Genomic DNA, 15,972 nt, shown 5'->3' on the forward strand with positions numbered 1-15,972 from the left:
AGCCCTGATTTTGTTCCCTCGTGCAATCCCTATAAGACTAGTTCTTTATTTGATCACATTTTTTCCCTGAAGATTTTTGCCTCATTCAGATAAAAATGTAAGTTCACTAGATAACAATGAGACCGTTGTATTACTGTCATAGGTGTTGTAACTAGTCAGTGCTCTGAAGCGTTGGATTATCTTCCTGCCAGTGTGCAGAAGTATGTGATTTAAATGCCAGACATTTCTATTAGATAGCCACTAACTGGGTATTCCTCATTGCATAGGTTCTTGGCCTGAGATGCTGGATTTTTATCTGCAGGACCATCAAAGTACCTTATGTGCATCTGAAGAACTGCACTAGGCTATGCAGTGTACCCTGAAGGATCAGAGCCCAGGCACATCAAACTCTTTAGATGGACAATTTTGATGTCAGTCTTTCTACGACACACTTCATCTGTAAAATTGAGTTAATGTTATGTCCTTGTCTGCAAATATAAACTACCTGATCACCACAAAGGTCTCAGAGCATTCGTAGCCATAGCAAAGTCCATAACTAAGTTACTGTGCACAGAGAACACCTATAACAAGAGGTGATCTGGGCTCTGAAGACCTTATAGACTGCATTAGGCAAAAAACATGCAGGTCACAAGGGAGAGATTTAGAATAGAAGAACGGGAAGTTTAAAATAAAACTGCAGAACTGCCTGGCAAACTTTCCCTAGTGAATGATTTCCCACAGTTTAGCATAAAGTGAGCAAGAAGGAGCCTGGTTCTGTACTGGTCAGAGAAGTAACTCTGTAACACATGGTCTTTTGTCCCATGGGTTTAGGTACCTGAAAGAAAGATAAGTAAAGTATCTGACTACAGACAGAATTTTTTAGTCCAAATTTCCAGTTTTAACATAAGGAAACTGAGTTTTGTGCCCCAAGACACAGTGAACAGTAACCTTTAAAGGGTTAAAAATGAATGTCCATTTTAACCTCTAGCTGTAGTAGGTATGGGGACCCTAACTGATGTCCCTAGTCCCCACACTGGTCTGGGGCAACAAGGCAGCACTCAGGCAATGAAGAGCCTCAATACCTGAAGGCAGAAGGATTGCACTCTGGTGGGTTGTCATTGATGTCGTCAATAATGATCGTGATCTCCATTTCACTGGCATTACCACCACTGGGGCTGTCCTCCACTCGGACTATCACTGAAATGTTTGGATGGAGCCGCAGTGGAAAGGCATCTCGGTCAATTCTCCCAGTCACCTGCAGCACTCCAGTCGCTGTGCAGAAAGCAACCAGAAATTAGATGCTCACCATGGAGAGAAGTAACAAACACTCAGATACATACAAGGGGACGGGGTACCTTGGCAGACAGGCAGCAGAATAAAAAGTATTCTGCTATCTGCAAATCATGGCTGGTTTGTTTATTTTTTTTAATGACACAAAATGGCTCTGAAAGTTCTGTAAGACTTTAATGGATAGATACCCATTACTCAAAAATACACCATATGTGGCCTGAGCAGAGGGCTTGAAAAGCAGCTAGATTTCCCTTACGTTCTCAAAGAGCTAGTGCAAGTCAGAGTTGGGTGGGCTCATGGAGCACCAAGGACAATGAGCTGCTAATGACTGTGCCATTCTTGCTCTCTAGCTAGTAAGACTGCTTCACTTTCTACTGTTAGCATTCAAGCACCCTTCAGTACCTCTAAATTTACCAAACCATCAACAGAGCTGTTCTTGGCTGTGATAGAATGCGCCAAGTGCTGTGGTCAGCCACCCACTCAGTATTTTTTTTTCATTTCTGTTAGCCGCTGTTCAAAAATAGGTTTTTGTGGCAGATCACAGTACTATTCCCAGCAGTAAACAAACCTCTGTCTTTTGGATTGTAATTGAGGGGAAGGGTGGCAATATCTGGGCAAAGGACAGAGGAAATCCAAAGCATTTAAGGATCATTCCGATCTGCAAAAGCACTCTGTTGTGTGACATCTCTTTCAGCTGTGATAAGCAGTTCTAAAGCAACAGCAGAAAAGGAGCAAAGCAGTCACTGAATGCCAGCCCTGGAGCAAAACCTCAGGGCAGTGGTGCATGCACCCCAGAGAGCACGGGAGACAGGACCACCAAGAGAGAGAGGACTCTTGGATGGCCTTGCCTGAAGAGTGTCATGAATCAAGCGATGAAGCTGAGGTGCAGATTTGCTGTGCACTTCAATGCTAGAGCAGATTTCAGGCAGGAGAGAGGACGTTCTGGTCTAACTGTGTGCAGCTGTTTCAGGAGCCCCACAAGGGTCTCTGCAATCCTCAGAGTTTAAAAAGAAGGCAGCCACTCTTATTTATTCTCATGGGAGTGTTACTCTCCAGCTTTAAGTCAATATTTCTCAAGAAGTCACCTTTAGTTTACATTCTTCAAGATATTTTATTGAATGATGGTCAGCTGACTGATGAATTTTACCCTAATAACATACTGACCATTTCTTTTTTCCAGAATAAAGCATGTCAATTTAAAAGTGAGGTAAAAACATTTCTAGTAGCAACTCTCTTCTTCTGTGTGTGTCAGAAGGTAAATTTTTGTTTGTCTTACATGGATTTATGGAGAAATATCTGTCAGAAGATTGGATGCTGTAGAAAAGTCTGCTCGGAGAGTCTTCATCATCGGGATCTTTAGCTGTTATATTGGCAACAAAGGTGCCTGGGCTTTGCTCCTCTGGAATCCTGTAGATTCTTTGTTTTCTACAAGATAGAACAAAATTCAGCAAAGCGCACATCTGTGTTTGCAAAGGCAGCTGAATACAGAGTTAGCTGAGCAGCCAGCTGTAGCGGCAGAGCCACAGCCATGCTGGGCTCAGAGGTGGCTATTTGCATGTCAGAGTAAATATCCCAGTCACTGGTTCTGCCAGCTGGACATGTAGCAATAGCTGCACTAGTATGTGGCCATAAAGCATGACATAGCCACAAAAATAAGTGTTCTTCCCCTGAAAGTTTTTCACAGTAAAAACAATTTGACTTTCACAGAATTGTGGAAGCAGAAGATGGAAAGGGCTGTTCAGTGATGCAGTCCATCTCCCTACAGAGCTGCCAGATTGTAAATCCACTTGCTTTAATTCCTTCATTCTGCATGAGAAAAACAAAAATAGAAGCAGTAATGTAATGAATCAGCTTTCGGAATGAATGCTGGAGGCTTTGGGGGGACAACAGTATCCCTAAAAGTCTGAGTTGCCCCTGCAGTAGGTGGAGACAGGGAAGAGCACTCCCATGGGTGCCCACCAGACGAACCTGATCCAAACTCGCAGCAACATCTGCCTGATTAATTTTACAAAAGAAAATGGTTCCTTACTGCTGCTGTTTGGTAAGCCAGGGCTCCCAAACTTCCCATTAATTGAGTTTCATAGCTCAGATATAGTCTGTGGGCAATTGTGCAGGATTGCTTATAATGGTTGCAGTTGCATGTTGACCAGGGTACTCAGGTACACAATTATGGTACTTGAACTACATGCAACAGCAGGCACGGACAAGCACATAAAAACTCTGCAAGGAATTTGTGAAGACTGACTTATTCCAGTGAAACACACACAAACATCTCCTGCTTCTAGAAATCAAAGGGAGTTGAAGGTACTCAAGAGTTCAGAAAAGCATTAGGAGCATGTTTCAGACTGCTTCCTTTTAGAACATTTTAAACTTCCTATGCACCACTTAGTTAATTGACTAGTCTATAATTCCTAGTACAGGAAAGCATGAGTCCTTTGTTGTCATGTGAAAATCAACATCATGGGACACTTAGCAATTGGAACAGAGAACTGCAGAAACACAAGATCCCATGCTTCCAGGTTTCCACTTGGAGTTTTAAAAATGGTTAAGAAGACACAGTGTCTTTATCTGTTTCATCAGCTGATGTGAAAAGAGGAAACCATACAGGAGAGAAATCACATAGTGTTTTCCCAGTAAAAACACCTAACTTACAGACAGAAGTAAACAAGTGGTTTTGAAGGCTGTGGAGTCAGTGTATTTATTAAGTTTCTATCTTACTCTTGGCATTGAATCTCTTCCTTCCTTGCTCTCCTGTTGCTTCCAGAGACACTCAGAAACAAATAGCAACAGGTCTCCTTCATTGCTATCAAAAACGCCACCCAGGAGAGATTCTAACTGGTTTTGGCTCACAGTAGGGAACTCCCTATGACCACAGGCCCCACAACTCCAACCTCTCTGTCGGCAGCAAACTCACCACAGCTCCACCTTCACAGCCCTACCAGCCCTGTGTGCCCTGCATAGGTCTTTGTCTGGTTCCCACCAGATCTCTTGGGAAGAAACGGGATGTTTTTGAGCACATCCCCTTAGCACCAAGTACTAGTACAGCTGCAAGGAGTTGGGGCCACTTCCTACGCAGCTACGTCTGGGCTGTGTCCTGTTGTCCATCTGTCTGCCACCTGCCAGTGGCTTTTTACAGGATGGTTCAAGTAGACCTCTTAGACACTGCAATGTAATTGCAAAGGAAGCATATGTTTGTTTTCTTGTCTTCTCCTTTGTTTTCGTGACTCCACAAGTTTTCCATTGATTTTAACAGCCAGAATTTCAGAAGGCTGAATGCCAATGTAGTGTTGTGAACACCAAAAACAGATGTGCTTGCATATACTATGGGAACAATTAGAAAGACCCTTTGAAACTATGTTCTTGACAGCTTTGATCGGGAAAAAATAAAGAAGGTTTGCTAACTCGTCAAGTTTCCCCAGCTCCCATCCTAGCACTAATTATTACAGTGTCAGAAAGTACATTGCCGCAGCATGCAGCTCACATTTTAGCAGGGGAGAGGCCATACATGTGCGTACTGAGGACAGCTCATGAAATGTAATTCAATCTACAGTTCTTTACAAACTGAGCTGCTCTTTTTGGTCTGTAGTGTCAGTCTAAAAGGGAGAAGATTCAAACAAATACCAGGCCTTATTTGTGCCATATGAGAAATGAGTCTTAGACCTTAGCTGTTATGGATGCTAAAGTGACTGCAGCTTTCACTAATTCTTGAACAAGTAGATAAATATTTAAAAGAGCTCCTTTAGCATTCCAGACATAAGGATAAATAAACAGAAATGACACCATTTGGAGGAAATAATCGGTCTAGAACACGTTGTGCGAACGTTGGCAGTGGGAAGAGGATTCCTCCTGCTTGTAGCAGTGTAGTAACGTGAAGCGAGCTGTTAACCTTATTGACTATTGCAGAAACCATGCCTGTTTCTAACATTTCATTCTTCTCTTTCTTCAGGTTCTCCATTCCTTTACCCAGCAAAGTCCAAATTCTCGGCCTCAGCCCAGGAGCTCTGCGTCGCTCTGGCTCCACCAAGCACCCACAAGATTGCTACAAACAAGTGTCTGAAAACCTCTCGGCATGGCCCAGGTGCTACACTGTCCTCTCCTTTCCAGAGCTGGCAGGAGGGCAGCCATCATAAATATTCTCAGCAAGGACCCTGTAGAGCCTCAGGATCAGGAGACACGAAGAGAGTGTCTTGAATCCAATCAGTATGTCATGCAAGTGAGAAAGATAAATCAACAGAATCAGATCGACTGTAATTGTCAAACTCCTGCTTCAGAAACAATCATCCATCGTACTTTCCACCATGAAACAGCCTTCTGGTGGCATGTGTATATTCTTTCCCATTTTTCCAAATGTTCAACAATATTTCTGATTCCAACTAAAGCTCCATTAGTCTTCAAAAGCTATTTCTGACTTGTGTGTTATGACACAATTTCCTGCTTATGACACAGTAAGAGATGGCAATGTTTCAAAGATCACCAGGATTGTTTACAAGTCTAAGTGTCTGGGAAGAAGAGGAAGACAGATCAAAAGTGAGACCTTTTTATGTCTAGACATTTCCGCATGAATAAACATCATTATGGAGAAATACACATCTGCAAGAAGGGTAAATTTCTGTATGATTATATTCATACAGGGTAAAATTCATCTCCTTGTCTGAACTTGTCCAAAGGTCTTTGCATAGCTTTAACCTCTCTAAATGCTAACAAGTACAACAAACTTGTTTGGCTGTTCTTAGCATGAATGCAGAGCATGGAAAACTTGAGACTATTAAGAATATAAGTAAGAATAAAAGAGGTAAATTAGGGCAAAGGCTTCCGGTAGAAAAACAGGAATAATAATGAAATGAAAATACTGTTTTCAGTAGTATTTTGTTGTTATATTTACTTGCCCTCACATTACACCCTCCCATTGATGTCAAAGCAGTAAAGCTTGGAAAACATCTACATTTGGAGTACAACAGAAGTTTTTCACTCACGTGGTAAAGTAAGGTCTTTCATCATCAATGTTAATGATATTTATATTAACTGTTTTAGTCGAGTTGAGTCCGTCTGGATCTGTCACTGTTATATTTAAAAAGTAACTGTTAGATAAGAAAACAAAACAAGAATCATTCTGTGCCTCTGAAGGAAAACGTTTCTCTGCCTACTGTAAGCTATTAGGCCATGTGAATAAAATACATTCTCACCAATGTTGATCTTTCTCATAATCAAATTCTTTTGTGGAAAAAATGTCTCCGCTTTCCAAGACCAGGAATGGCACTGGTGCAGGGAGCAGTGAATACTGTAATGAAGAGAGCAAGAAATTAGTCTTCATATTTTTAAATGCCCCTTCATTCATTCCTTCCCTTGTAAAATGGGCCAAGTTATAGAAAAGTATTTGCCTCAAAACTTTGCATATTGAAACATGCTGACATACAGCTGCTGGCACTAGCCCTGATCATCTGAGCTGAAGCAGCTCAAACTTTGTTGTACGTGCTTTATCTGACAGCTAGTGGAGAGTCACAGGTGCTGAATTACATTAAAGCCCACACTATTCTCTACATCTCTGAACTCCAGCTCTGCAATGAGAATTTAACAGAGAGGCCAGCCAGCAGAGCCACTGTGGAGTATGCAAAAATCAGTGTTGTGGTGGCAGGAGAATACATGCACAGAGAAGTGAGAGGAGAAGGGGTGAGGCTGGATTTGGGAGGGGCAAAAGATTTACTGTCCAGGAGGCAATGAAGTTTAGGGAACCAAGGAGAGCAGAGTGGACTTTCACAGAGTACACGAGGGTGTGAGGCTGAAAGGTGTTCACAACAGCTTGATGTGAATGCACCTGTTCAGCGGTGGCAGGTGGCAGCTGCTGCTCTCCACATTGCAGGACACAAATGTGTCCCACACCGGTGCGCGGGAGAGGGAGGGAGCTGAGCACCCTGACACCCCACAGAGCAGGGAGAAAGGCAGCACCCTGAGCACCATTGCTGCAGGGCAGCTACTGCACACCCACCACGTCCTCCCTGTTATCGTCCACATGCCTCTGCCAGGACACCACCAATACGCCCTCAAGGACATTGTCTTTGTTAGTGCAGGTGTTAGTTATACTCATAAAGTCTAAAGTATGCAACATCAGAGGGTCATGCACCATACAAGTAATTTGCAACATCCTCTGAGCAACTTGTCCAGGGGACGCATCTGCTCTCATATCACCTTTTGGAAAAAAAAACAAGAGGTACAGAGAGCTGAGTAAAATGACTTGCCTCCTGCTGCGACAGATTTAATTGAAATTGTTTTAAAAAAAAACAAAAACAAAAACAAAAACAAAAAACAGCCAGGTGATCACAATTATTTTCTCAATTTTTTTTGCCAGTTAACCTTTCCAAACTCCCTCTCCAGCTGATTATTTTACCTGTTGCCCAGAACATCTATACTCATAGCTTCTTATTATGCTCAAGCTTCATCAGGGGTTAGAAAACATGTGGAACTCACTGCCATTGCTTTCAGGAACAAGGCAGAGCTAAAGCCCAGGCCTCTGTTTCTCTCCTCACCAGCTCGGGTTTGGTGGTTTGACTGGGCAAAGCCTGAGGACAGGCTTAAACATAATCACTCTCTTGAATAACGCTGCACATTGAAGTACCATCTTCAAGTTCAGTTCTTGAATGTGCTGTCTTTTATCAAGCCAAAGCCAAAAAGGAAAGCTACAACACAGTTCTTAGGTAAGCGCAGTTACTTTTCCCCTGTCCATAAACAAACTTACCATTTCCCAGAAATTTTTGCGGATACCAAGACTTACTTTCAGATCAGCTAACACATTTTCTTGACTGAAGATCACAGTTTGCGCTGAGATTGTCAAAAAGCTGAGATTCAGTTGCCTTGTAAGCAATTTCCTTACGGTCTCATTTAAAAGAATGTACATTGTGATACAGAAGGTTAAAAAAATCATATAATTTTAGTCACTCTCATCTACAATAAATGTTTTGCCAGCCTTTTTTTCTTTTTTTAAGAGATACAATTTCTACTGCATCTCTGATTAACTGTATCAAACTCTGCCTTCAATTTCCCTCAATTTTGGAGGGCTGAGGACTCAAAATACAATTGTGTCCAAACAATGAGGCTGGGTTTTCTTAGTATATTATTGAAAATGCTTCTTTTTTTCCTGACTAAATGTTTTCCTGTGTTCCTGATACAGAAGGAAGTTGTTGAAAGATGCTGGCAATTAGCTTTTCAGATACAGTGGATTATATAATATGTGGGGATTTTTTCTTTAATATAACTTACTTTGAGTTCAGCATTTTCAGGATCAGTTGCACTAACTCGGTAAATGCGTTCTGGAGGTGTTCCTTCCAAGACATAGATCATTACAGCTGCATGGATATAAGTGTACTCAGTGTTAATCAGGTAAGAACAAAAAGACGTGGCAGAAAACATACTGCTACACTGCAGCAGCCTGCTGCATCTTCTCACTTCACAATTCTAATTCCAAAATCACCACAAAGAGCACAAATACTCAAAGGATAAAAAAGAAGCCAATTGCTTGTCTGTAAACAGGCATCCATTGCTGTGATTTGCAATACAAATTGTGCCATCCGGAGAAAGACTGCTCTTTACAAACAACCTATCTCGAGCTGCTCACAGTGTATGGAGTAAAATGATGCATTTGGGCTATAACTGTGCCTTTCCTTACCAGGCACACAGGGAGAACATAGCCCTGCACTAGGTCCTCATCGCCATGCCCTCCCTGTCCACCCCCTGTCCCGTGCCAGGACATCTCGGAGGCTTTCCTCTTAATTTCTGCATTTCCTTTACGCCTGCAAGGTAAATAAATAGCGGATGGTCTGCGCTGACTTAAATTTCTGCCCTATTAAGGGTGCTGATTCAGAGCAAGGTGTATTTCTTTCCGTGTTAGGGATTCTCATAGTTGAGCTATCTCGTACTGGGCCACTGGCAACAGGCGTAGCTCTCCTTCAGTGTAGTAATTAACAGAACAACACATCTTTAGATCACATTATTTGCTTTATGCCCTTTTGTGTCTGCTGGACCTGCTGTTTCTGGACTATTAATTTCCACTGTGACCCCTGCTGACTGCTGCTTCTCGTCAGAGCAGTGGGAATCCCAGAGCCGCGTAATGAGTTGTTCCCAGTGGACAACAATATGAATATAAAGTTTAATGAGAGGGAGATGCTTTTTCATAACCAGAGAATGCGCAATTAGTGTCTGATTGTAGCTGGTACTGCTAACTAAAGCCACACAGTTAGGCAGATCAGACATCTGTGCTCACCAATTTATGGCAGCTCTAGCTGAGAGCTAAGCTGATATTTGTAACAAGCTCCCACGTAGAGTGTGTTTCATGCTGTGCCGATCCCCTGAAGTGTCACGCTTAATTATTATTAGATTCCAGCAGCACCCATGATATGCAAGACACCCGCTATACTGAGAAGATGACACAGCCTGTTCTCTAGGGGAAGCTAATTTGCTTTACAAACTAAGTATTGTACAGAAGCAGGAGCATCCATGTGCTGCGGATCATTAGTGCGGAGGTTGGTGGGGAGTGGGGCTGGGCTGGACTTGGCCACGCCGCCTGCACCACCGACTGTGAAATGCTGCTGCTAGTCCCCATCTGCGGGGTTCCTCAGCCAGCTCCGAATGCCTGCCACAAACGGATCACGGTGTGGTATTTTCAGAGAGAAAAAATAAAATCAAATATTGGATTATTGAGTGCTTTTCCATACAGTGCTGTTAGAATATCAAGACTTCAAACAGGCTCTCGGCACCTCATCAAATAATAAGAGCGTATTTTTACACACTACCTGAACTGTTCTGTCTGTGTGTGAATATGAACACATAATAAATATATCGCTATACTCTGTCACCTCATGGTACAATTTTTCTGTGTTCCTCTCACCAGTAAATAAACAAGATAAGGACAAGGAATTACTGGAGGGAGTCAGCAGCAGGCTACAAAGATGATAAGGGGCCTAGAGCACCTTTCTTATGAGAAGAGACTGAGAGAGCTGGGAGAAGAGAAGGCTCAGAGGGGATCTCATCAATGTTTATAAATATCTCAAGGGTGGGTATCAAGAGGATGGGACCAGACTCCTTTCAGTGGTGGCCAACAATAGGATGAGGGGCAACGGGCACAGACCGAAGCACAGGAGGTTCCATCTGAACATGAGGAGAAACTTCTTCACTTTGAGGGTGCCAGAGCCCTGGAACAGGCTGCCCAGAGAGGTTGTGGAGTCTCCTTCTCTGGAGACATTCAAACCCGCCTGGACACATTCCTGTGTGATCTGCTCTGGCGAACCTGCTTTAGCAGGTGGGTTGGACTAGATGATCTCCAGAGGTCCCTTCCAACCCCAACCATTCTGTGATTCTGTGATAAGATTGCTCAGAGAGTAAGGTTATCATTTCCTGTCTTTTTTATCAACGGCATTGTCCCTCGTATTAGGTGCTACATGGCCTGCAAAGCCTGCACTGACAGCCAGGGTCCAGACACTCCAGCCTCCTTCCTGAGGTTACTGCAAACTCCTTGCTGTTGCACATTTGCCAGTGGTCTGAATGTAACCCCACGTCTGTCTCACACAGGAGACAGACTCTTTACTCCTTTCCGTTTTTTCCCAGCACAGATCACAATCTCTGACTCTTCAGACTGATTTTCCACTTAAATTCCCATGTGAAGGTGCAAATGCAATATACAAGTATAAAATACTGGCAGAGCAATGTTTTATCGGTTTTCCTCAGAAATTCTTAAATATACACAATACACACAAATTTAAATTTATCTTGCTTCTCCAAATTAGTCCAGTTTTCATCAAACTACTGAAACATGTACCCATGTTCAATGGTTATATCCCCACTAAACTTCAGGTTTCTAACACATACCTTTAGGTAGGTATTCATCTCATTAAAAAAAAAAAAAATAAAATACATTTTTATATATATATATTTTCACTTATTTTTTTTCTTATAATTCTACAGATGCTTCAAAATGGTTAAATCATTTTTGGTCAAAGCTTCAAGAAAACTAAATGGGCATTTCCAGACATGAAGCATACCAAATATTCATGTAAAATAAAGCTCTGACAACAGTGTCCTGTTTATCCCCTGTTTTCCTAAAATACTTCGACCACTTTAGCTGCAGGCATTGTGTGTGACTATAGCTTTTTAAAATTTCTCCCTCATGCCACCATTATCTTACTTTGAATTGCTATATTTCCTCGAAATACAGGACGTTCATTTTTATCTATTACTCGGACAGTCAGTGTGTTAAGGTCAGTTCTCCCACTTGTGTCTTCAATGAAAATCTGTAAATCAAAGCTCTTTGGCATAGTTTCATAATCTAGTACAGGGTTTCCAGTGGTAACAACCTGAAAAGGAAATATTGTTATTAGCACATGATGCAAGAGATGTAAGTTACAGTCAATACACATGAATACAAGTAAAAGTACACTTTCCATCACTAAGCAGTGAGTATTTTAGAACATCGTCTACTTGCTGGCACATTTCTTGTCAGTGGCAGAAGTGTAAGAAAAACAGAGTGAAAAGTCTCAAATGTTGTGGCTTCATGGAGCAATTCAGGGACCTCTTGTGTGAGGGACAGTTTGAGGAGGACAAAGCCTGAAGGAGCTGTCCTGCCTCACAAGCAATGCTTTGCCTTCAAGGCCACGACTACATCTTGCAGGTACTTTGTGCCAAGCGTCACCTGTCCACACCAAGCTCCCAGAGCAGTCATGGTGTGATGAGACTGAAAAGACACAAGGGCAGCTTCACCATTTCTGTGAGTCAGGAGCACAAGGGACAGGAAACAGTATAGTCTAGCGGGTACCAGCCCCTTCCTTGTAAAAGCTGTGTCTAGGAGAAAACTTGCAGGAAACTAAAGAAAGGGAGAAGGTGCGTGACCAGTGTATGAGAGGGACCCAAACTGTTCGGTGAAATCTTGAACTAATTAAAAAATAACATAGGCCTGAAGTTTTGTAAGATTGGTAGGGCAAATGTTGGCTTTGAGGGTTTTTTTTTTAAAGACTTCAAGTTCTGCACGTCATGTCTTAACACAGAAGATGTACAAGCACAAGACTGACATTGCATGAAAAACCACTAAATACATTCGTTTTGGATTTAGAATGAGTCAAGAGCAACAGCAGTATGCTGAAAGTTGTATGCTACAATATTCATTGATGAAACTAGTAAAGAAACAAGAACTTTCCTTTCTTGGACAAGAAAGTAAAAGGTGACTGTTAAATTTCCTGTGAAGCTTGAAGCTTGAACTCTGAAGCTTGAACACCAGTAGAGAAGATCCTGTGGAACTGGCAGAGAAGCATTTGGGATCACAAATGTGTGTGACAAGGAGCGTGTCAGTGTATTCACAGTAATGCAGGGTGGAGGAGCCTGGAGAGGATGCAGGAGAACAATGAAATAAATCCTTGATTTTATATGAGATGCTGTAGCCAGAGGACAAAAGCAAAAGTGACATCAGCACAATCAGAAGACAGAAGCCAAAACAGAGCCGACTAACACAGACAGTTGGAGGAGAGTGAACAGAAGCACAAAGATGTTATGCCTTCTGGTATTTAAAACTGCTGCTCTCTGGAACCTTGTGGATCTTTTTGCTACACTACTATAGGAGAAAACAACTGTGTCTCCTTCTTTCCTCTATTGTGCAAATAGAAGCTTCCCATGAAAGTGATGCTAACTCAGAAAAAAACTTCTTCAAAAGCTTGTAACACCAATGGGATGGTTGGTCTCCAAAATGAGTGTTTGCTGGAGAACTAAATACAATAAACAGATGCAATGAATTCAAAATGAGAAACTGTTCAATTCTAAGCAGAAATTATCTGCTCTGGGGAATCATCCCTCCAGTTCACAGCCAAATGTTTTCGTTGGTGTTGTAACTACATCCAGACTGTCTAAACACACTCTCCCACCCTCCTTTATAGAGACCTTGCAAGTGATTATGTGAATCTAGATAGTCTCTTTGTAGGCTGCTTTGGAGAACAGCTTGCCACCAGTGTAGGCTGAGCCACAGTTCACCTCTTCTCCAGGTGGGAGCAATGCTTACTGATACAGGCGGCAGTGGATACCACCCGAAGCAGCTGCAAACTTTGCAAAAGAGCATCTAGAGTCACCCCATTACTGTACACCTCTTATTCCACCTGAGAATTTCACTACTCCTTGCTCCCTGCTTCACTCCCACGATGGAAAGGGACCATCACTCTCAGTATCGAGGCGGTTTCAGGCAGCAGAATGCTTTCATGCATTTCACACACCTGCCCATGGGATCCTCCAAACAAGAGTAAGGCAGGGAGGAATGGACAGGGCTCGGATCTCAGAAACTGTCACTCTCTGAGAAATGTCAAAACATATCAAGAAATGTGATATTGCCTTGGTTTTCTGCAACAGAAGTAAATGTGCTTTCTAAGTACAGAAGAGCCTATGCTACCAGGTACTTAGATAATCTGCAAACCCCATCATTCATACATTAAACACTTCCTTTTTCTATATTTTAGCAAAGATTTAATGGCAGTATTTAGTAGTGAGGTATCTGATTTTGGAAAATATTGTCCCAATCTTCTACAACATAGCATAGGTAATTAAAAGTAGCAATGCTCATCAAATAAATGAACTAAGGACACTCATGTATTTTTCCTTGCCTTATGAGTTGTAATTAGCAGTCAACTGCTAGTTTGCAGAATTCATATGTAGCTTTCTTTATAATTTTCTCATGACAGATATTCACTGGCACAACCTCTTTGTTTCAGTCTCTCAAGTTATTTAGGAAACCCTGAAAACAGCTGCAGTTCAAGGAAGACACCAAGTCCTCCATCCTCATGCCATTCTGGTAACGGGGCTGTGGTGAGAAATGGATATAAAATGGCACTTCAGAAGAAAGCAGTCTCCAGCCTTCACTTTTTGTGGCCATTCATATTCATCCTTGTGTCACTCTCTGCACTGTGATAGAACAATAATTTCTCTATCATCCCTGCCTTGAAAAAATCAAGGAAAGACTTTTTATCTATTTGCAGGGTTATTTGTCAGTCCCACTCAACAAGCAGCAACAAAAAATGCTGGTACTGCACAGTGTAGGAATGGCATGGAAGAGGAACACGCATATAAGTATAAAAAGGGCTATGTTTTGCAGTGCACTAGTGTGGGCACAGAAGGGATAGCTTTAATTCAAAATGTCAAAATACAGCCTAGGAAGGAAGTCTCACATTATGAATTCTCTGTCAGCAAAGCCAGCTTACAGGACGTATCCATTTCCATCTGCCTGTTACATCCCCTCAGCTGAGCCAGTTCAGGTGTTTGTGCAGCCATATCTTGTGCTCCACAGATGAAAGAGGGGTTTTTTGAGAGTTCTTTTGACCGTTTCACTGATCTGGCTGGGCAACAGTTAAAGAATCAGTAGAGCTGGCACAACTGAGCTTTGTATTCTGCTGGGAGGCAGGAGTAAGGGAATAGCAGCAGCTTCCCAGGTAGGCTGGATCAATGAGCAGCAACCAACTGGGGTCACAGTCCTAATTTTCCCAAATTTTCTCTCAGAAACATCAACAAAGAGAACAAAAAAGAGCCTTCCTATCAGTTCTGTGGAAACCTGAACTTCCTTGGAAACGCCCAGAAAAATGTATTCAAATTAACTCTATGAGTCTCTACTCAGTGCCTATCTCTACCTTTTAAAGACATTTCAATGTCACTTTTCAGGCCGAGACACACAGGCGAGCTGCAATGGGATGACAAGTTATCATGTGTCAGAACACTCATTGCCAGTGACAAATGTGAGCTAATACTTGCTAATTTATCCAGCAATGAAAATTACCCTGAAGTAATAGAAATTGCTTTGCATTTGCCACAGGACAAAAGCATGCAATAGACAGAAATAGATCACAGATGTGTGGAAGTGTGACAACTTCTTACCTCAAGATGACTTCCTTATGTGTCACAACCTTCGTTCAGAATTAAATATTACTTTGATCTGACTCAGCTTACTTTGTTTTGGAAGTGAGTCAAATTCATTTTAATTCTAGGTGAGAGAGGCCAAACAGAAGATGTGTGCTTTAATTAAGCCACTTTAAATTCACAGTGACTTCATATAAATTAAGTTGAAAAACTATGGACAAATCCTCAAAACAGAAGTAGATCCTATACATCCTTCTTCACCTCTTTTTTTCCCCAAATCACATTTTTTCTGTCATAGAATAAATGGAATTAGTGTGATAGGTGTTTTTTTCCCTAAATTCAATTAAAAATTATAATAATTATTGCTACTCATTTGACATATCTATTACAGTATGTCTAAATACCACTACAGTCTGCATTTGCAACTCTTTTCTAACTAAAAGATGAGTCACTGTGCACTGTCAGTGCTCCGTAATCCAGGAAACATCAGCCTACATGACTGAACATTGCTCAAGCTAAACACAAAACTCACCCTGTATTCGAGAATTCCTTTTGATTCAATATCAAAAGCCTCTGTAAGTGGATTTGAATTTACTATGGTAGGAAGTATTTCAACACCTTCAGAAGACATTGGAGAAAGAGTTACATTAAAGGTATAAACTGAAACACCAGCTGCTGCATTTTCTTCAACAGTGCATGTTGCAGGTAAGCCCTTAAGCAACTGGGCTCTTCTTCCTGCAAGATGAAAATGAATGTAAAATTACTTTGGGGAATCTTAGGCTTGCAGGAGCACACAGCTTGTGCCAAGACCCACTGTTAAGGAGCACAAAATGGCCCACTTCT

General features: G+C 41.9%; 1 protein-coding gene across 1 annotated transcript in view; it reads right to left on the minus strand.

Moving 5' to 3' along the window:
* Positions 1-15,972, minus strand: part of LOC102094397 (cadherin-related family member 3) — a 32,774-nt gene that overhangs the window by 14,504 nt on the left and 2,298 nt on the right. The window contains exons 2-8 of the mRNA XM_021299061.2: positions 15,662-15,864; positions 11,438-11,606; positions 8,521-8,606; positions 6,453-6,547; positions 6,243-6,347; positions 2,546-2,694; positions 1,062-1,251 (exon numbers count right to left, since the gene is read on the minus strand). Of these exons, the coding sequence (XP_021154736.2) occupies positions 1,062-1,251; positions 2,546-2,694; positions 6,243-6,347; positions 6,453-6,547; positions 8,521-8,606; positions 11,438-11,606; positions 15,662-15,864 (997 nt within the window). The remainder of the gene's footprint in view (positions 1-1,061; positions 1,252-2,545; positions 2,695-6,242; positions 6,348-6,452; positions 6,548-8,520; positions 8,607-11,437; positions 11,607-15,661; positions 15,865-15,972) is intronic.

This window comes from Columba livia, chromosome 1, assembly GCF_036013475.1.
Source record: "Columba livia isolate bColLiv1 breed racing homer chromosome 1, bColLiv1.pat.W.v2, whole genome shotgun sequence".
Classification (NCBI taxonomy): domain Eukaryota; kingdom Metazoa; phylum Chordata; class Aves; order Columbiformes; family Columbidae; genus Columba; species Columba livia.